We start from the raw sequence: 20,431 nt of genomic DNA on the forward strand, positions 1-20,431 counted from the left end.
CCTACTTGGCTCCAGTTCATTGGCTCCTGATTTTATCCTGCTGAAGAACCTGGCACAATGGATTGAACCCTTGCATTAGTCTAGTCCTGTTGCAGTGATAATCTACACAGGAAGAAGAATCCCATCTTCTTCCTAAATCTAAGGATCCACCCTAACCCCCCGCCTTACTCCTTCAAAATGCTGGTTCCAGCCACCCCTACTCTGAACCGTCTGAATAGCACCTCAGCTCTTAATCCACTCCACTGTATTGTCTTGGCACCCTCTGGTAACCCTAGTCCTATAGGCTTTACAGTTCCTCAACCGCAGAACACACAGTAGATTCAATAGAACCCAAAGCAGCAAGAAAATTGCATTATGAGACTTGAAGTTCTTGGGTTCCAAATGCAGGCTAGACCTGACTAAATGCGATAAGCAGCTTTGGGGAAAAAAAGAGGGGTGTGTGCACCTGGCTGGATCAATTGGTAGAACACGGGACTCTTGATCTCCAAATGGTGAGTTTGAGCCCCGCTTTGGGTGTGGAGCCTACTTTAAAAAAATAATAAAATAATCAGCTTTGGTAGCATGCTGATTTAATTAATCCTCCACCCCATAGCCACACAGACATGGTTGACTTAGTCAAATCCCAAATTTCTAGAATTTGGGATTGGAGTGAGGAGTCACTCAGACTCAGAGGTATGCTTGTCCCTCCCCTCTAAGACTCAAATACCTGCCCTTGTCCCGAGAGGCCTACCCAGACCACCTTCCAGACCCAGCTCCACTCATTCTGTCACCTTGCACAGATCCTGGGCTTTGGGACTCTGTGGCTTTTAGGCAACAGAAAGAACCAAAGCCACTGCAAGGATTCCTGTAGCCCTTTCTTCCACCAAGAACTCAACCTCATAAGGTAGACGATGTTGGGAGAGGGTATCTTAGACAACCAGCACTCAACTGAATCAGATAGCTCTGAGCCTTCCCACTCAAGTAGATGTAGCAGGCAAACAAGAGATAAATATGAGATTTTACTCAACACAAGAAAAGGAGAAACAGGAAAAAAGGCATCATAAGCAAAGTCATTGCCTTTTTGGTGGCAAGGAGGGTTTCTTCTGGAACCAGAATGGCAGTAACTAGGCCAAATTTGGCGAGACTACTACCAACCTCTTCAGTGCCAGATTTATATAGGAATGATTAGTTTCACCCATATTCCCCAAAATTGGTAAAGCAGAAAGCCCTCCCCATGGAGAAATGGGCCGCAGTTCAGGCTTTTAAAAACATGGCAGCTACAGGTCACAAGGTTCCAGCAGAGATGTCTGAAACTCCTCAAGAAGGGTTTCACGGTCAGGGGAACGAATCCAACTCAAATAGGTTTCTAGGTACAGGGGGAGAGACCTGGAGAGCAAAAAGAGTGATGTCTAAGGGTAAAGGATAGGCAGAAAATTGGACAGCCATTCCCTCCCTTTCATTCACCACCACCCTCCATAGACTCAAGTACTCCAGAATGCCAAATGCCCTTGGCCCCAAGTCCACAGGCCTCAGCCTCACCATGCAGCATTCTCCTGTGGCAACTTAGCTTGGGCCTCCAGGCTCCACCAGAGAGCAATGGCCTCATCCCTCCGATCCATCCTCCTCAGAGTCTGAAGCAGGTGAAAGGAAGCATCTCGATTACCTATAGCCCCACCCCAGAGTAGGGAGTCTTAGAATTTGACACAGCCTTAAGCATCATTTTATAAAAGAAGAAACTGAAGTCTAGAGCAAGAAAGTATCTTGTCTACATTCACACATGGAACCAAGAGTAGTTCATTCCCAACCATTCCTATCCCTGGGTACAGCTGCCCAGGACAAAGGGCTCAGCTGACCCTGCTTCCCCCTAACATACGCCCAGCACGGTTCTGGTCTTTGTGTCTGAGGACACTGGGAAGACTGAGAAACTCCTGAGAGGCCTCCATATACATTTGCATGTGTTCTCAAACCTGGTATATCCCTAGGTATATACAGTACAACCTCATTCATCCCCTTCTATCTGGGAACATCACTCTTCCACTAATCCCCAAGTATCTCCCCCACGGGCCTCTCTGTCCTTGTGCATCTGGGCATAACTGATGTCATGCAAATATACATACCTGGGCACATCTGCACACTGAGGAGGAAGTCCTGTAGGGCTTTAGTATCTTGGTCACTGGCCACCCATTGCAGTCCACGACTAATCAGGGCGGCTACCCGAAGCTGTTGCAGTGCCACATCTGACATACACCCCTGCTCACAGCTGGAAGCAGGACCTGGGGACCATCCCCAAAGTCAAAAGAGTGTCCCTGCTACACAGTCACCAAAACCCCAAGTACTCCTCTTTCTCTTCTTGTATCTGCAGTTCCTTTCTTTTAAGCCTCATAGTAGGCTAGGACGCATGGAGAGGCAACACATTCACCACCCCCACTTCCAAGAGGGAAGAGGAAAACCGAGAGTCTAGATCACCTTGTTCTTTGTCCTTAGGTGTGGCTTGGAAGAGCAGCTCAAGGCACCTGAAGTGGGACAAAGAACAGGGATGAAGAGGAGTCAACCTCAATAACTCTGGGATGAGTAGGTAAGTATGGAGCTTACCAACTCAGGTCCCAATCAGCAAATTATCCCTCCACACTTCCCCTAGGATCCTGGTTGGCTTCCTGGGCTCACCGGCTAAATTCACTAATTGCTTCTTTTTGGGCCCCCAGCTGCACCCAGGCTCGACCCTGAAGCAGGTAGGTGGCAGAGACCCAGGATAGACAGTGTGGTGACTCCTTGGTTCCTTTTCTGGCATCTTCCCACAGCTGGGGCATCTTGGGAAGCAGAGACGACATGCGGCTGAGCAGCTCCTCACATACGGTCAAGGCATCCTGTGCTCGGCCTGCCTGGATCAGTGCTGCTGCTGCCTCCAAGAACACCTCAGGCATGCAGGGCCCTGGACGGGATGGGGGTGGGGAGAACTGGGGTGGAAGGAGGATGCAGTGTCTTGAAGAGACATTGGCCACCATCCCCAACCTCTTCACCAGGCTCTGGTACCACATGGAGACCACCCATTGCTTGCTACCCTGGACCACTTATTCTGAGAACCTTCCTAGTTTGTCCTTGCAGCTTGGACAGACAGAACAGCAGAAGAAAAAAGAGAAAACAGTAGTCCTGCTCTACTCCAAAGTTAGACTCCAACCCTCCCACCCTATTGTAGAGAACCTTGAAGACATACCCACCTTTGGCTCAGAGTCATCCAGCAACAGAGCCAGCAGGTCCAAGTAATGCTCTGCAGCGTCCTCTGCCCTAAGAAGTCATAGCCCATGAACTTCATATTAGGCCATTAGCAGGGCCCTCCAAAGGCTCATAGCTAACAAAGGGATGCTCAAGGGCCCTGGGGAGTAGGAAAAGTGGGGTCTTGGAACTCCAATCCTAGCTCACTATGGATATACCCTCCTTACAGAATGGATCTGGGAGGAGATTTCAGAGTTTTCAAGATATAGGAGTTAGTGTCTGGGTGAAGAGTCCTAAGTTCAGGTCCATCAGCAAGGCAGGAGACTGAAGAGTGGGAACCTATGTCCTACCACTGACTTGTCCATACTGTCCATACGAAAGAACAGAAGCAGAGTCACATCCCAGGGAAGGTATCAGAAATGGGAAGAACTCAGATGATCAAGGCAGTGGAACCTCACCTTCCTATCTGTAAGCATCGGCTTGCTAGCAGGTACTTGGCCTGGCTCTGTGTGCCACAGTGAAGGGGTGAGGCTGGGTTAGGTTGGGGAAGTAGTAACTCTACTTCAATAAGAAGCTGGGGGGCTTCAGGACTGTGAGTGACACTCAAGGCCTAAAAGGAACACAAAGAAAAAGTATATCTATAATCTTTGGGCGCCATATTTCCTTCTATTTACAACTTGATTATTCTCCCTAATACAAGCACCTCAGCCATCCCCATATCTTCAGTTCCTTACATCAACCAACAGCTCCAGACTCTCCAGCTCTGCTGCTGTGTTCCCCAGTTGCTGATATACCCTGGAAGCCTCCAGAAGCGGAGGACCCCAGGGTGATCCCCCTTTCAGGGCCGCAACCAAGTACAGCAGAGCTCTTTGTGGATTGCCCTAGAGGGGTGAGAGAACACAAGCCTTAGCTACCTCACAAAGCAGAAAGCTATTCATAACACCCATGGTTTCCCAACCCACCCTAAGACTGTCTGTACCATTTTACGAAGACAGGTCCCCAGGACTGTGTACACCTGGACCAACACAGGCCGTGGACACAGACCTGAGGCTGCTTCTTGCAGGCTGCTCAATGCCTTGGGCAGGCTTCCTGTGATCAATTCCTGGAGGCCTGAGGGCAATCAGGGTGTAAACTTAAAGAAGCCTACAGGGCAAGGGGCATGACAGGGAACAAGAGCACAGAGCTAAATGGGACATGACAAGGAAGGTATGAGCCAAAGGACTCCTCAAGACAGGGAGTGGGGAGGAAGGGATGAGTCAGATTGCTAGCTGACCTTGGCGATAGGCAGAAGCTGTAAGAAGGACATCCCTTAAGCCCTGGGCATCCTGCAAGGTCAATGGAGCATCTGACTCCTCAGCTGGGGGGCTCCAAGTTTTCAGAAGGGGCAGCAGATCCTCAGAGGCCTCACTCTGAGGAAAGAAGGATGATCAGAAGCTCCAAGCCTATAACCACCTCTTCTCCTATCTCAGTCTATCCTGGCCGGACCTTGAAATCAAGGGTCCTCCTGATTCCTATTCCCTCAACTCTAAGAGAGAGACAGCAAGGAGGAAGAAAAACTTGGGGCACAGATGATCTGGTCTAGTGCACCTTCTCATTCAGTATAAGCCCATGAGGACACTTCAGCAAGATCATAAAAGCCCCAACCCTATCCAAGATCATTAAGCTATTTTAAAAACCACTCAAGAGAATCCCCCCAATGAGAGACCAAGCAAAACAAGGTCACCAAGAGTCCCGGAGAGAACCCAGGTCTTCTGACCACCAACCCAGCAGAACTTCCCAGCACAAAATGATGCTACTGCAGCTGAGAGGGTTGAAAGAAGGGAAGAGGCCCTTAGATACAGGTTACTTCCCACATTACCTGGTTACCATTCAAGGTCTGCAGCAGCAAGGTCAGGTCCCCAAGACAGTCAGTACTTAGCCACAGGGCAGCCTGCAGGCCAGCCAGGTGGTGAAGGGCAGGGAGTAGCTCTTCCAGCAGAACAGAGGAATAATGGAGAACAGAGTCCCACAGCCCCCTGAGCCCACATTCCAGTCTGGGCCCAAGCTGCTCCTGGGTCTCCAGCACTGTAGAAGATACACACATACAGCTGAAGTTGGGACTTCATCTCTGGTTTCCTTTTTCTGCAGGAGCCCAAAGGTCACAAAGGTGCTCCTGGGCTAAAGAGCACCTGGTGGATAAGAAAAGGGCATCTCTCTCCCTGGCGGTAACAGATTTTACTGCTCCTCTCATCCCCTTTGCAAGGACTTAAACCCAAACAGGCTGGCCGGGATATGGAAAGCAATCTCTAGCCCTCACCTCTCTCCAGGCTCTGTTGGATATCCTGTGCTTGGTCTTCAGTGAAACCCTGGGCCAGGCTTGCCTTCATGGTAATGAAATTGCAGGTAACAGTCAATTCCAAGGGGAGAACAGGAACAGCTGCAGGGAGACCTGAAGCAAACACATGCTGATCTCACTGACTACTTTCCCAGGAAAGATTTCCCAGATAAGATCCAAACCCAAAGATCACATCACCCCAACCAAAATGGCCTCAATAAAGAATCACCCTTTGTACAGAGTTTGGAAAGGGCAGAAAGTTCTTCAGATTGGACCATCCTGGAGACCATTTCTTCAAATGCTGGGGAGTGAGGGGAAGTGAGGGAGGGGGCATGGCAGGGCTCAGAGATTCACCTGTACCAAAGAGAATTCCATTTCAGTCTTGTCTGTGACTTAAACAGGATTCCCTGCCCCCCTGGGTAATTTTCTCAATCCCAGAAATGCAGAACTGGTCTCTGGCTGTGGAGAAGGATAACTGACCGTCCTGAGGAGGATCCTGCTTACCCTGCAGGCTATGCAGGAGTCCCCTGAATCCTTCCAGCACATCTTGGGCCAGCTGCTGTCCTCTCAGAAACTGACGCGAGTCCTGAGCCACCTACGAAATGTGGAATGGGGTATCACTGAGGATCAATCCTTATTACTCCCGTTGCAACAATGGCAAAGGATGTCTTTCTCCAGTCATTTCTGGCTCCTGGGGGAAGGTCAAACTCAATACCTCCCGTCAGCTGGGGTAAATCCACGGGAAACCCTCCTTCTGATAATTTGGGGCTGCAAAGCAAGGGTCCCAGCAACCACGTTACCTTGGCCTGTCGAACTAGCTGGTCATTCTTTTCCCTCCACAGGTCTAGGCAGCTGGCGTGTAGTCCTGAGGAGCCCAGAGGGGTCTGGTGCGACAAGGTTGCAGAGGCTGGGCCCAGACCCCTGGAGGGTGCTGCTGAAAGGTAAGCCCGGCCTCGCCGAGATCCCCACCCGAGCGGGGAAGGGTCCGTGCGCTTCTGCATCCCCCCGTGACTCCCTTGCTCCCCTTAGGGCCCCAGGAGGGGCGGCTCACCCCCTACGCGAAAAATGGAAACGGAAAAACTCTCTCCCGGACGCTGTGCCGGCTCCCACCCCCGCCTCTTCCACCTTGTCTCTGGTTGGCCAGGCCGTCAAAATCTCGGCTGCGGTTGGTCGTCTTCAAGGGTTAGTCCCCGCGGGAAACTCGAAGAAGAAACGAGTCAGGGCCCAAACCAAGAGGGAGGCTAAGGCGGGTCAGGGGATGGGAGTGTGTCTTAGTGGAGAGGTAGTATTTCTTAAGGTTCAGCTTGCTAGTCTCTCAGGAAGGCCAAAACCCTGAGAAATCGATCTCGGTACCAAAACCCGTGGCTCAGCCCTTCCCTCGCAGCCAAACTCCTAGGTCGGTCTGGCTTGGCGCCGCCCCGCCCAAGGGAGGCCCGAGCAGTGCATGCTGGGAAGCGTAGTACGGCCGAAAGCAGCCACAAAAATCCCAGCCATGGCGCAGAGTTATTTCCAAAAGCAACTGAAAGGAGACCAAGGCTTTTGGTCAACAACCCTTCCTTTCTTTGCTCACCACAGAGCACTAACACGCTACCACATTCTGCTCAACCTCGTGCAGTCTGACTGCTGGCCATGGAAGCCCTAGGCTTGAGCAGGACACACTGCTCAAAGGTATCTCTGAATCTTTCAACAAATGGACCCAGGAGACTTGGATATCCATATATAAAAACAAAACTGTGACCCTTACCAGAGATAAAATCAACTCAATATGGATAAGTTGAACTTTTATTAACATTAAAAACTCTGAGGGCAAAACAAAAACAAACACCTCTGGGGCGCCTGGGTGTCTCAGTGGTTAAACATCAGACTCTTAGTTTCAGCTCAGGTCATGATCTCAGGTTGGTGAAGTGGAGCCCTGGGTAGGGCTCTGGGCTACTGGTGCAGAGCCTGCTTTGGATTCTCTCTCTCTCTGCCCCTCCCAGCCCACGCACCTCTTTCTCAAAAGAAATAAACTTAAAAACAAAAACAAAACTTGTGCTACAAAAAGGCACCATCGAGAAAATTCAAAGAAAAATCATAAAGTGGAGAAATTATTTGCAGAGCATACACATAACAGATCTCTATCCACAATACATAACTCTCAAAGCTCAAAAATAAAAATAATTTAAACCATTTTAAGACAGAAAAATATGAATAGACATTTTACCAAAAAAAAAAAAAAATACATGAATGGCTAAGCAGCACGTAAAAAGATGATCAACATCATTAGCTATCAAGGAAATGCAAATTAAAATCCTGAGACACCATTATACACGTACACTCATAGTTACAATAATAAAACACAGGGGGCACTCAGGTCATGATCTCACGGTTCGTGGGTTCGAGTCCTGCATCTGGCTCTGTGCTGACAGCTCAGAGCCTGGAGCTGGCTTCGGATTCTGTGTGTCTCTCTCTGCCCTTCTCCCGCTCACACTCTATCTCTCTCAAAAATAAACTATTACCAAAAAAAAATAAAAATAAAACAAAACAAAAAAACAAAAACAGAGAATACCAAAAGTGCCTGGCTGGCAGAGTCAGTACAGCATGCAACTCTTGATCTCAAGGTCTTAGTTCCAGCCCCACATTGGGTGTGGAACCTACTTAAAAAACAAAACAAAACACCACCACCAAAACAAAACAAAACAGATAATACCAAATGTTGGTGAGGATGTGGAGAAACTAAAACCTTCATACTTAGTGGGAATATAAAACATTATAGATACCCTAGAAAACAGTTTGGCAATTTCTAAAAAAGTAAATCATACAGCAATTCCACTCCAAGGAATCCTCTCAAGAAAGAAAAACAAGGGCTCCTGGGTGGCTCAGTCAGTTAAGCATCTGACTTTGGCTCAGGTCATGATCTCACTGTTTGTGAGTTCGAGTCCTGCATCTGGTAAGCTTGAGCCCCATTTCGGGTTAGCCCAATTTCTTTCTCTCTCTTTCTCTCTCTCTCCCCCCCCCCCCCTCTCTCTCTCTCTCTCTCCCCCCCCTTGCTCACTTGCGCCCTCTATCTCTCAAAAAAAAAAAAAAAAACCAACAACTTATGTCTACACCAAGACTGGTATGCAAATACTCAAAGCAGCTACAAAAATATTCATAATAGCTAAATAAAACTAAAAACAATCCAAATGTCCATTGGCTGATCATAGCCATACAATGGAATATGACTCAGCAATAAAAAGGGGGAAAAACTGATACATGCATCAACATGGATGAACCTCAAAAATATTCTAAGTCAAAGAAACCAGACCAAAAGACCACGTATTTGATGATTCCATTTGTATGAAATGTCCATAAAAGGCAAATTTAGAAAAACTAAAACATATCAGTGGCCTAGGGTGAATTTGGGAATTCATTGTAAACAAAGTATAGGGACTTTGTGAGAGTGATAAAAATTTCTAACTGAATCGTGGCACTAGATAAGATTTTTTACATTTGAAGCCAAAAAGCACAAGCAACAAAAGAAAAATAGGATGAATTGGACTTCATCGAAATTTAAAAAGTTTGTGCCTCAAAGAACGCTATCAAGAAAATGAAATGCCTGGGGTGGCTGCCTCACTTGGTAGAGCATATAACTCTTGATCTCAGGGTCATGAGTTCAAGCCCCACCTTGGGTGTGGTGCCTGCTTTAAAAAAAAAAAAAAAAAAAGACATGGGGCGCCTGGGTGGTTCAGTCGGTTGGGCGGCCGACTTCGGCTCAGGTCATGATCTCGCGGTCCGTGAGTTTGAGCCCCGCGTCAGGCTCTGTGCTGACAGCTCAGAGCCTGGAGCCTGTTTCAGATTCTGTGTCTCCCTCTCGCTGACCCTCCCCTGTTCATGCTCTGTCTCTCTCTGTCTCAAAAATAAATAAAACGTTAAAAAAAATTTAAAAAAAAAGACAATCCACAGAAGGATAAATATTTGCAGATCATATATCTTACAAGGGATTTCTATCTAGAATATATAAACAACGTTATAACTCAAAAGTAAAAATAAGACCCAATTAATAAACAGAGAAAGGTCCTGAATGGACAGTTCTCCAATAAGCATAAGAAAAATGCTCAATATCACTAGTCATCAAGGACATGCAAACCAAAAACACAATTTTTCCGTTTCACACCTGATAGGATGGTTAAATAAAAAATAGTTAATAGTAAGTAAAGGCATGAATGTGAAGAAATTGGTACCCTCATACACACTAGTAATGGGAATATTAAATGGTGCAGTGGCCTTGGAAAACAAACTGGCAGTTCTTCAAAACGTTAAACACGGATTTACAATAGGACCTAGCAATTCCACAATATACCACTAGGTATAAGTGAAAACGAAATGAAAACATATGTCCAAACAAAACTTGTATATGGATGGTCATAGCAGCATTATTCATAATAACCAAAAGGTGCAAGGAACCCAAATGTCCATCAATGGATGAATGAATTAACAAAATTGATATATCCATACAACGGAACATTATTTGGCCGTAAGAAAGAAATGAAATACTCATATGTACTGCAACATGGATGAACCTTGAAAACATTAGGCTGAGTAAAAGCCAGAAAAGGCCACATATTATAACATTCCATTTATATGAAATGTCCAAAATAGGCGAATATAGTCAGAAGGCAGATTAGTGGTTGCCTCAGGTTAGGGATGGATGTAGGGAGGTTTGGAGGGAAATAGGAAAGAGTATGGAGTTTCTTTTTGGGGTGATGAAAACATTCTAAAATTAACTGTGATGATGGTTGCAGAATTCTGTGAATATACAATTATTGAATTGTGCACTATTTTTTTTTTTTTTTTTTTTGAGAGAGAGAGAGAGAGAGGGTGCGTGGTGGAAAGGCAGAGGGAGAGGGAGAGAATGAATCTTAGGCAAACTCCATGCCTGGCACTGAGCCCAACACTGGGCTCGATCTCACAACTGTGAGATCATGACCTGAGCCGAAATTGAGTCAGATGCTTAACTGACCGAGCCATCCAGGCACCCAAAATTGTGCACTTTAAATGGCTGGATTTTATGGTAAATTGTACCTCAATAAAGCTCTCTAAAACAAAACAAAACAAAACAAAACAAAACAAAACAAAAAAGTTGGGCACCTGGGTGGTTCAGTTAGTTGAGCATCCAACTCTCAATTTTGGCTCAGGTCATGATCCCAGGGTGATGGGATAGAGCCCTGCAAAGAGCTCAGAGCTGAACATGGATCCTGCTTAATATTCTCTCTCCCTCTCCCTCTGCCCCTCCCCAGTTCACACACACTCTATCTCAGAACAAAACAAAACAAAACAACACAACAAACAATAAGTTAGTGTGTAATGGGGTCTTTGATGTCAAGTAAGAAGCAGAAATGAGATTTTTTTTTTTGAGAGAGAGAGAGCACAAGCAGGGGAGAAGGGCAGAGGGGGAAGAGAATGTTAAGCAGGGGTGCTCATGGGGCTCAATACCACAACCCTGGGATCATAACCTGAGCAGAAATCAAGAGTCAGATGCTCAACTAAGCCACTCAGGTGCCCCAAGAATTTTTAACAGATCTTTCTCTTAAAGGATCTTGTAGTTAGATCAGAAGAGGAAATAGCCAATGGTACTAAGAACAGATTTTCCTTAGGCTCCAGGGAAGGAGGCTCTCTGCAAAAAAGGAACGGGATTGGGGGGAACCTAAGACAAGATGAGGGACAAGGCTCTGAAATCCTTCCCATGGGTGCTAGGGATGGAAAAGGGTCTTTTCTTCTCACAAAGGCATTGTCTGCTTATTAAATGATGCTTGGGAATAGTGTCCCCCAGATTAAGGAAAGGGAAGGGATCTTTTTCTAATTCATCTTACAGTTTTAGCTGGGGCCTAACTTCTCTTATATTATTAAATCTATTCCTGCCAGGGTTACCAATGTCCTATCCTCTAACTGCCTGAAACAGTATGAACTTATCTTTGTTTGATCTCTGTAGCATTAGAGACTATTAGCCACAATAACTCCAACTCTTCCTTTAGCTGCCACAGTGGTGAATGCCTTTACTTCACCATCACTTGTCCTGGGCATTATCAAACATCAAATCCCAGTCCTGACCCTTCTCCTCAGGGTCTTCCCCTCCCCCTCCTTTGATGGACATTTCCATGAGAATTTGCCACCAGTACTTCAATCTTACATAGTAGTGAGGTGGATGAAGAACATAAGAGACATGCATTAAATTTATATAGTTTTGGCTCCAAGTCAGGAATAATCAATGGGACAAGATGGAATGCTATGTAAGATGGGCAATTAGGTCTGATAAATGGCAGCAAAGGTTGGAAAACTAGGGTGGCCTCCTGGCCTCCACAGAAGCAAAGGGCAAAGGGTGTTCTAGCGCGAAAGAACACAACAGAGGAGGGAATGCAACAGTGTTTGGGGCTTTAGACAGTGGGTTTGTGTACTCCATGTTGCCTGTGCTTGTCTTTTCAGCCATCTCTGCTATTAGCAGAAGAATTTAATAAAACATGTTACATGGAAAAAAAAAAAGCCGGTGGGATAACAGGAGTGATTTGGAAAGAAGTAGAAGTGAATTCAGACAACTCCAACCACTTCCCAAAAGTTTTCAGGTGTAGCCAGGTCTGCACAAGATGGCTGATGCCATCTGTGCCTCATAGGAGGGGAGAGTGACCCTCTTCCTAGTCCCTGTAGGACAGTGGGGACTCCCCCACCTCTCAGACACACATATTTACATTATTATTTTATTCTACTTTGGAGACCACCCTCCAGTCCCTTAGATGCATTCAAAGCAGCAGTTAGGGACCATGCCCCACTATGATTTTGAATTATAAAATAACGAAGTCCCAGATGTCAGTAGCTCCTGGCTGCATGGTGGTAAGAAGTGTGGCTAAGCCTCTCTTGCAGATGATCCAGCACCTGTATAGGCCAGGCGAGATTGTTCTTCAGCTCTCCCTGTGGCCACAAAGCCAGCACTTGCAGCCTAGGCTACCTCTGTTGGGCCAGAACTAGCTGCCTGAACCAGGAGCTCACAGCACCATCCACTCGCATCACCAAAGCTATGCCCAGGAAAAGTCCCACGCTGCTCACAATGAAGCCCACAGCCTCAAAAATGAACCTGCAAAGAAATGTGGAGAATTCTCAGGGGACACTGAAAGTAGATCTGGAGGCCTTTTCCCTGATGAGACAAAACCTGCCTCCCTGATGTTCATTCTTTCATCCAAGCTTACCCACCCCAATGCCAATACTTCCCAAGCAAATCCACTCACTTGGGAGCAAACACCTTCCAGACCATGAGATGCCTGCGGAGGATGGAGGCTGCCAAGGCACAGGCCAGAATCTAAGAAAGGATACGAAAGGTCAAGTTATTTGGGAAGGGGAGAAGAAGCAGGTCAAAGGGAGAAGTGCTATAGGCCCCTGTGAAGAATGGGAGGAGTAGGAAACTAGTGCATGTCAGTGAAAAAAAAAAACCCTAGATGAGGAGTTGGGAGACCTAATTCTTTTCCTGGCCTCACCATGACTCACTGTGTGACCTTGAGCAAGCACTATCCATCTGTGCTTATACTCAGGCTCTGCCTTCCAGGGTGGAGGAAGATGTCAGAGTCACACCTTCTGCCTCTGAAGGGAAAGAAGATCCATGACCATAGCCTGGGAAAGAATCCTGGCCATCACCTCAGTTTTTCCAGTCTGTCCACTAATGGAGGAATCCCCAAATGCAACCAGCAGGGTCCAGATCTAGCTTGTAGAGAGGAAACAATCCATGACTAGGATTAAGGAGACTCAGGTCTAAGTCTCAATATAACCACTTGAGGCCACTGGCCTTGGGCAACCATTTTTCTTAACTGTACTTCAGTCAAGGCTGTCTCCTAGGGTTTTGGTAAAGTATGAAAAAAAGAATGTGATGTACACACGAGAAAAGGTCACTAACCCTGTGATCTCTCCCTGTACCTACCTGAATACCAAGGACAAAGAGGTACTTGAGGCCCAGCTGCAGCAGTGCTGCATTGAAGTGATGAGGCGCATCCCGGAGCCGCATCTCCATCAGTGGCTCCTCCTCCTCCTCAGGCCTGACTCTGGATTCAGCTTCACTCCCTAGGGGCTGCCACCTCTTCCGAGGTCCTTGACTCTCACATAGGAAGGGCCAGAGCAGAAGCAATGGGCAACCTACTGCCTCAGAGGAAGGCAGGACTAGAATCAATGGAGGACCCAGGGACCAGGCCACCCTGGCCCCCAACCACCCTAGTTGACTGAGGCTCCAATTACCATTGGCCAAGGGGTGCCAAAGATCCAACAAAATCACATCTCCCCACTCAAATCCAGGACTTTCTTTTCTTTCCACAAATTCAGAGTAAACAAGGGAAGCAAGAGAGGAATGAGGAGTTACCTGCAAAGAGGAGATGGGAGGCAAAGGTGTTGGCTCCCACCAGCAGAGCAGGCAGCCAGGTGGAGGAACCATGACCCTCTGGGAATCCCACGAAGGCTGCGTGCCAATGAATGGCTGGAAAGACAGGCTGGTGGCCCGTGGAGTAGAATGTCTGTGTGGCCATGAGGGCCCAGGCAGAAACTGCCTGCCATGGCACAGTAAAAGGACCTGGGGGAAGAGATATACCTTTTCACAGTCACATCCCATTCTCTAATCCATAGCCTACTGCCTCATGATCATATACTCCTACTACTTCAGTGCTATACACACACACACACACACTTGCACATGCCAATCATCCAACCTCTTTACATTCAACACTCTGTTATTCTAATTCCCTCTGTGGCACTAAGTCCCCGTTACTCTAAATCTGAACATCTCGACTATGATCTATCTCTTTCTCTCTCTCATATATGCACAGCTCACTGTTGACATCACATGCTCATAATTCACCACTCCCATCACTGGAAAATCAGGAAATGCACTCATGAAGATGCAGCATTTCAATAAGAAATGAGTCTTGGAAAAAAAAAAAAAAAAAGAAATGAGTCTTGGAGTACTCCTGTCTCTCTCCTCCATGAACCTTGCTGGCCTTGAGAGCCAGTGGGAGGGATCAATTAGCTTGGCTACAGCAGATAAGAGGACATCTGGAGAACCCTCCCAACCGTGTGAAGAATCTGAGGAGCAACACCTCCCTGAAAACAAGAGGGGCCGAAGTCACATCACTACTGTCCTTGGATGAACCAGGGCTGAGAAATGTATTTACCAGGGGTGGTGATGGATATCCCAGCAGCAAGCAGATGCAGGAGAAGGAAGCTCTGCAGAAACAGAAGCAGGAACACAAGGCTAATGCGTTCTGCATGCAAAAGCAGAAGTGGGAAGGCCAAAAGGGTGAGAGCTGTGACCATAGCAGCTGAGTAGACACTCCCCAACTGATAAGCTGCCACAGTCAAGGGGCCCTGGGATTTGGTCCTCTCTAGACGGCCCCGGAACTCCTCCTGCATATGTCGGTAGATTTGAGGAACCACATAATCCAGGTCAGCGCGAGAAGTCGGGGGGCCTGAGAAGGGAGTGAGGACAGTCCTGGTCCTTGGAGCACCTGTTGTAGCCTTCACTAGCACTGTCACAGGCCTCCAGAGCAGCAGCATGAGCCCTGAAGCGGCCAATCCTGCCACAGCCCTGGGCAGCACAACTGATGCTCCAGCAACCAGGGCCCGGAGACGTGGGGGTGCTTCATCTGCTCCTGATGCCAATGCCCAGTAAGCGGCAGTGCCTAGTACCATTAAGGGCAGCCCCCAGCGCACAAAGAGCACAGAGGGCTCAGGGCTCTTGAGGTTACTATAGCGGCGAAGCCACAGGCGCACAGCAACTAACAGGGCTACCAAAGCCCCCACACAAGCTCCATACCACAAATTCTTGGCTCGACCACCCACCATGGATGCCAAGGGACTCAGCCAGGGAGAGGAATGGCAAGCAGGTGTCTCTTCAGGGCACCGATGAAAAAGTCCAGCTAGCCTTATACATAAAAGCAACCCAACTCCAAGTCCCAGGGCATGTGTGCCATTGTGCCGTGGTGGGCCTGTTGAGGCCGAAAGGCAAAAGCGGGGTATTGTGAGAAGCTTAGGTGGCAGCAGCTTGCCCTCCCAGTGAAGTTGGGCAACCAGGAGCAAGATGAATGAGCCCAAAAGGAAGGGGGTGGCCCTGGCCTCAGCTACAACAAAACTGTCAGAGAAGAAAGCAGCAAAACGAATGAGCAGGAATAACAGAACAGGCCCAGGGATGGGCAGTAGGGCTGCTGGGGGCCTCTTGGACCCCCAGCCAGCCCACGCTTTCCACAAAAAAGGCAGGAGTGAGCCCACTGCAGCCATGGCCCCTAGGACCACTGGATCCGGCTTCAGTCCGGTAGCTGTCAGGAGTCCAGCACACACTATGGCACCAGCCAGACCATAGGCCATGGGTGTTAGGAGGAGGGGGCAGAAGTAGAAGCCTGGGGATGTTACCCACTGGGATACCAGCAAGCAAAGAAAACAGGCAGCAGCCATGAGAGCAGCACCCCCTGCCATGCGAACCAAAGAGAAACGAGCCCAAGACTCAATGCACATGGCCCGAACTCCCCGCAGGAACTGCTGCAGCTCAGTAATCACAGTCTGTAGTGCTGCCTCAGCCCCCTGGGGGCTTTGCAGAAGTCGCTGGTAGTCAGCAGAGGCCTTGGAGAAGAGGTTCTGCAGTCGATGAAGCTCCTTAATTTGAAGGTCCTGAGCAGCAGCTGAGTAGGTGTGAAGAAATCGGGATACCTGGCAAAAATGGTCAGAGGCCAAGGGAACACATCAAAGACATAAACCGGGACAGAGGCAAGGGTTAGTGTTACCAAAGCAGGTATCTGGAAAACAGGGACCCAAACTCTGTCCAAGACAGGGGGGAAGTGAGGGATAATGGAAGGAGGACATGGCTATGGACAGTGGGATTAAAAATGAACAAAGGACAATGAAGTGATCATTATGCTTCTTCCATGCCCACCCTAGCTCTATCACCTGGAAACCCAACCCATCACCTACCTGCTGGGCATTGAGATGAAGAGCTGAGGCTTGGGCCAGAGCAGAGGAGTGAGGCTGGGGGTCTTCAACCACTGAGAACAGCTCAACCATTACCTCCCCGATGTTCCCAAATGGAATGGGCAGGCCCAGCAGCAGGGCCAGCGTAGGTACAAGGTTGATTTGAGGAACTATCTCCGGCTCCTAAAGGAAAAGGAGAGGGGCCAATGGGTTCACCACAAAGCTGAGATCGGGATTTGGAATGGAAGACAGGGACCTAGGTAGGAAATGAATGGGGAATGCCCAGGGTAAAGAATTTGGGGATCTAAAGTGGAGGGATCCACAAGAATGCTGTGATCTTGATGAGGTTGAATACCAGGAGACCCGACAAAGCACACCCCAGACCTCACCTGTGGTAGGGCACTGGGAAAGAGGACTGTGGGACTGTACAGAAAAAGTGCAGCTGAGATCTCCAGCTCACTATCCCCTCCGTGGTCCCCAGTCATGGTCATTCCATGGTCCCCAATCACCACCAGCAGTGTGTCATTCTCCAGACGCTCCACAAGTCCCCTGAAGGCCAAGAAATATGTCAGGGGGTAGGAATGGATGAAGATTTTCCTTGGAGACCCATTTACCCCCAGCCATAACTTCCAACAGGAGGGCTTAGACATTTGGCAAAGAGATACCTCTTCATTCACAACCCTACTGCCCAAAGCCACATGCTGAGTCACTCAAGATGAATGAGGCTCCTAGCTTCAAAAGAAAGGCCTAGAAAAGACAGAATTCAGCAAGGAAAGAGGCTCCAAGATAAAGACTTTTTCTCTTGGGCCAATATATCCTGAGATTCTCAGACACAAACCCACTCCCCCAGCCAATAACCCACACTCACTGGATCACCTGGTCCATTTGGCTAAGTTTCTTGGCCATTTCAGGGTGGTGAGGGCCATGCTTGTGGCCACAGTGATCCACACCCAGGAAGTGAGCAATCAGCATATCCCATTCACTACTGTCCACTGTGAAAGGAAGAACACTGAGCACAGGGGACTAAGGCCACTCCTCAACCCCAGCCAGCTTTTGACAATCTATCAAGGGACGTAAGCCCAGGCCACTGCACCCATGGGAGGGTCAGAATTTGTCACCTGAAGCAACCCTCCCCAGCTCCTAATCTTAGTCAGACCTGCCTCTGGCCCAATGCTCACTGGTTGGGTAGAGGTGTTCCAGGATGCCATTGTCCACTGTGTGCAGGTCTCTCACATTGAAAGATGGGAAGAAGAAAGCTTGAGAGAAAACTCCAGGAAAAAGATCTTTCCAGGTATCATCTCCCATGAAGACCACACGCCTTCCTGCAGGGACATGAGAGTGGGTCACAGCCTGAGCAGGAGTCAAGGCAGGGGTAAAAAGAAGAGGGGGACCTTTAAAGACTCGTCAGAAATCTCAACCATGCACTCGAAGGGACAGCAATTTCATCCAACAACTCTTTATCTTTCAAGGCCTAAGATTTTCTGCCAAGAAGCTTTCCCTGTTAACCATACTTTCCCCAATAACAAGACTTTTCACTTCTTGTTTCTACAAAAGGCTCTGCTAATTCCCAATTCTTGGCTATCTTTGCTGATCTGTCTTTCCTGGGTATATGTTACATTTTCCAAGTCAGTGAGTGGACAGGGCATGGACTGACTCTCTGCTTTCTCACTTGTGAGAATAACCGGATTCACATCTTCTCCTCATCTCTCCACTGCCCCTTACTGAGAGCTCCCCCTAAATAAAAGCAACATTCCATGCAGACTAGAAACTCCAGAAGGACAAAGCCCAGACCCCTACTTGCTGCATGCAGGGCTCTAGTCTCTTTCTCTTCCCCTGTCCTCCCACAGCATAGTCTAGCAAGCAGCTGGACACCCAAAGTTCTAGCTCTCTGACTTCTAAAGACGAAATCTGCTAAGGTACTCTTGGACTCCAAAGAGGCCCAAACTAACCTGCACTGGCAAGCTGCTTAATGAGATTGTCTTCCACTATGGCATAGCTGGCAAAGTTACTGCCAGCATCAATAAAGGTAGGCAGTGAGCCAGTGGTGAGGGCCTTGAGGCGCTGCATGGTGGTGGTGGGGGGATCAGCCTTAGACTGGTAGAGCCTGGAATGGTGGGGCTGAATCTCCAGGATCCTCTGCAAATAGTCCAGTTTACCCAGGAAGGGCAGAGAGACAGGAGGTTCCCCAGGCCCATGTGAGCGCTGGGGCTGGGCAAAGTCAAATCGCAGAGCATCTATTAGCACCAACACAACCCGAGAGAATCGAGAAGCCATCCAGCAGGCCCCGGGTTTCCCTTGGCTTCCCCATGGCAGGGACCCAGGGCCTGGGGGCTCTTGGCAGCTGCTATGGTTGGTGAGCTCCAAACGGGTGAGCAGGAAACCACTGGTGAAGAGGGCAATGCCAGCGTAGAAGAGGAAGCCGACCCAGGCCAGGAAGAGCAGCACTGAGATCTTCTGCATCCTGCTGGTAGCGGGCAGGGAGTTCATCACTGTGGGGTAAAGAACCAATGGATTTTCTGGTCCCTCAATACAAAGCCAAGCTAGAATCACTTCCTCTTGGAAGCCTTCCAGAAGATAAACAGCCCCATAGCCAACCCAATGCAATGTTCCTCTCCACCAGTTACACCGGTGTTTCTGAAGGTGAGGTCCGCAGATTATGGGCATCAACCTGGAGCAGCCGTTTAAAATGCTGATTTCCAGGCCCCACCCCAGATCTACTGAATCGGGATCTTTCGGGGTGGAGCATAGGGATTTGCACATGTACTCCAGGAGATTCTAATGATGAAAAGCACAGTCCACGAGGGAAACTTATTTCAAGTGGTACACCGCTCTCTGACAGCTCATTTCTCCGCCTCTCTCCTTGCCAATCTCAACACCCATGGGGTGCCCAGGGCTCGCAGCGCAAGGGAACCTGGGCCGAATGACGGCGCCGCCTGGTGGAGACCAAGAGGACCAAGGGGAGGAGTCACGCTCCGCTTCTGGAAGGCCAGGATCGCCAAGAGACCAACCAGAGTCACGACCTACCCCGCGCAGCAAAGCAGAGTCGCGGGGTCTACGGCCGGTGGGCCTCGCCGGGACCCACACGTCCGGACAGCTCTGCCTCCTCTGGTGGCTACCTGGCCATCTCCTGGGCACCCTGGCTCCGGTACTTAGCCGGCTGCGAGCTGCGGGGGATGGTTTGATTCGGGAAAAGGGATTGAGGAGTAGGGAGTAGGTTCTCGGAGACCCTGGCTCACCTTGAAAGGCGCCCGGAAGCGCAGAGGCAACGTCTGCGCACTGGTGGTACCATAGACAGACGCGGGCCGACAGAGTGGCCCACAGGGGCCCCATCGCCATCTGCTGGCGCCTCCAAGGAGGTTCCTCAAGGAGCGCAGGTCTGTAGTTTAGGGGAATTAGGGGCAAGGAACAAAGCTACAACTCAGTGAACCACTGGTCATTCTTGGTTAAGGTTAAGAGCTGGCCTTTTGGAATCAAACTTAGCTTGAATCCTAGCTCTGCCACTCACTGGCATTATTGGGCATTACCTCATCTGTAAAATAGGGATAAGTAATATTTATTTTCTACTTGCTTAGCTGACACCAACTGATAGGTTTTATTATTCCTCCTCTTCATGTCTTTCACTGGATCTTCCAACTCAATAATTCAAAAGATAATCCAATTTAAAAATGAGCAAAGGTAGGGGCATCTGGCTGGCTCAGTTGGCAGAACATGCAACTCTTCATCTTGGGGTCATGAGTTCAAGCCCCACGTTGGGCATAGAGCCTACTTTAAAAAAATAAAAATAAAAAATAAGGGGTGCCTGGGTGGCTCAGTCAGTTGAGCATCTGACTCTTGGTTTTGGCTGGGGTCCTGGTCTACTGGTTCATGGGATCTAGTCCTGCATTGGGCTCTGTGCTGGCAGCACAGAGCCTGCTTGGGATTCTCTCGCTGCCCCTCCCCTATTCTCTCCCCCTCCCCCCGCAAATAAATGAATAAACATTTTAAAAA

General features: G+C 48.7%; 2 protein-coding genes across 5 annotated transcripts; both read right to left on the reverse strand.

The window, feature by feature from the left end:
- Window positions 1–985: 985 nt before the first annotated feature.
- On the reverse strand, window positions 986–7,145 carry FANCG (FA complementation group G). Of its 2 annotated transcripts, none has more exons than XR_015242811.1 (14): window positions 6,304–7,145; window positions 6,008–6,098; window positions 5,486–5,617; window positions 5,048–5,253; window positions 4,463–4,598; window positions 4,169–4,299; window positions 3,924–4,070; window positions 3,648–3,799; window positions 3,195–3,261; window positions 2,644–2,933; window positions 2,446–2,492; window positions 2,097–2,252; window positions 1,519–1,610; window positions 986–1,365 (listed from the first exon to the last, which is right to left on the reverse strand). XR_015242811.1 is itself a non-coding variant. In XM_025914034.2 (14 exons), the coding sequence occupies exons 1-14, from the start codon at window positions 6,502–6,504 to the stop codon at window positions 1,257–1,259; spliced, it is 1,989 nt and encodes a 662-aa protein (XP_025769819.1). In that variant the 5' UTR covers window positions 6,505–7,145; the 3' UTR covers window positions 986–1,256. The 2 variants fall into 2 exon arrangements, 1 of the variants encoding a protein (XP_025769819.1); XM_025914034.2 differs by having other exon boundaries at window positions 1,519–1,642.
- Window positions 7,146–7,267: 122 nt separating this feature from the next.
- Window positions 7,268–19,786, reverse strand: PIGO (phosphatidylinositol glycan anchor biosynthesis class O). Of its 3 annotated transcripts, none has more exons than XM_086683432.1 (11): window positions 19,681–19,786; window positions 18,394–18,933; window positions 17,623–17,766; window positions 17,313–17,436; window positions 16,834–16,993; window positions 16,448–16,627; window positions 14,659–16,186; window positions 13,854–14,060; window positions 13,422–13,636; window positions 12,739–12,809; window positions 7,268–12,587 (listed from the first exon to the last, which is right to left on the reverse strand). In XM_086683432.1, the coding sequence occupies exons 1-11, from the start codon at window positions 19,778–19,780 to the stop codon at window positions 12,458–12,460; spliced, it is 3,399 nt and encodes a 1,132-aa protein (XP_086539558.1). In that variant the 5' UTR covers window positions 19,781–19,786; the 3' UTR covers window positions 7,268–12,457. The 3 variants fall into 3 exon arrangements, with proteins under 3 accessions (XP_086539558.1, XP_086539559.1, XP_025768619.1); XM_086683433.1 differs by having other exon boundaries at window positions 19,469–19,717; XM_025912834.2 differs by having other exon boundaries at window positions 18,394–19,717.
- Between the last annotated feature and the right edge of the window lie 645 nt (window positions 19,787–20,431).

This window comes from Puma concolor, chromosome D4, assembly GCF_028749965.1.
Source record: "Puma concolor isolate L17-30 chromosome D4, mPumCon1.1.hap2, whole genome shotgun sequence".
In the NCBI taxonomy this organism is placed as follows: Eukaryota; Metazoa; Chordata; class Mammalia; order Carnivora; family Felidae; genus Puma; species Puma concolor.

What these genes read in the sequence shown, in the direction of transcription:
- PIGO (XM_025912834.2), bottom strand. Translation starts at nt 19,204, where the DNA reads ATGTGCAAATCCCTATGCTCCACCCCGAAAGATCCCGATTCAGTAGAT. An exon ending in GATATCCATCACCACCCCTG is followed by an intron (nt 14,061 to 14,658) that starts GTAAATACATTT and finishes CTCTTCCCCCAG; the next exon opens with GTCCTTTTACTGTGCCATGG. An exon ending in CTCCCATCTCCTCTTTGCAG is followed by an intron (nt 13,637 to 13,853) that starts GTAACTCCTCAT and finishes CCTCTGAGGCAG; the next exon opens with TAGGTTGCCCATTGCTTCTG.
- FANCG (XM_025914034.2), bottom strand. Translation starts at nt 6,504, where the DNA reads ATGCAGAAGCGCACGGACCCTTCCCCGCTCGGGTGGGGATCTCGGCGA. An exon ending in GGACCTGTCTTCGTAAAATG is followed by an intron (nt 4,071 to 4,168) that starts GTACAGACAGTC and finishes TCACCCCTCTAG; the next exon opens with GGCAATCCACAAAGAGCTCT. An exon ending in CCACAGGAGAATGCTGCATG is followed by an intron (nt 1,366 to 1,518) that starts GTGAGGCTGAGG and finishes TTTGCTCTCCAG; the next exon opens with GTCTCTCCCCCTGTACCTAG.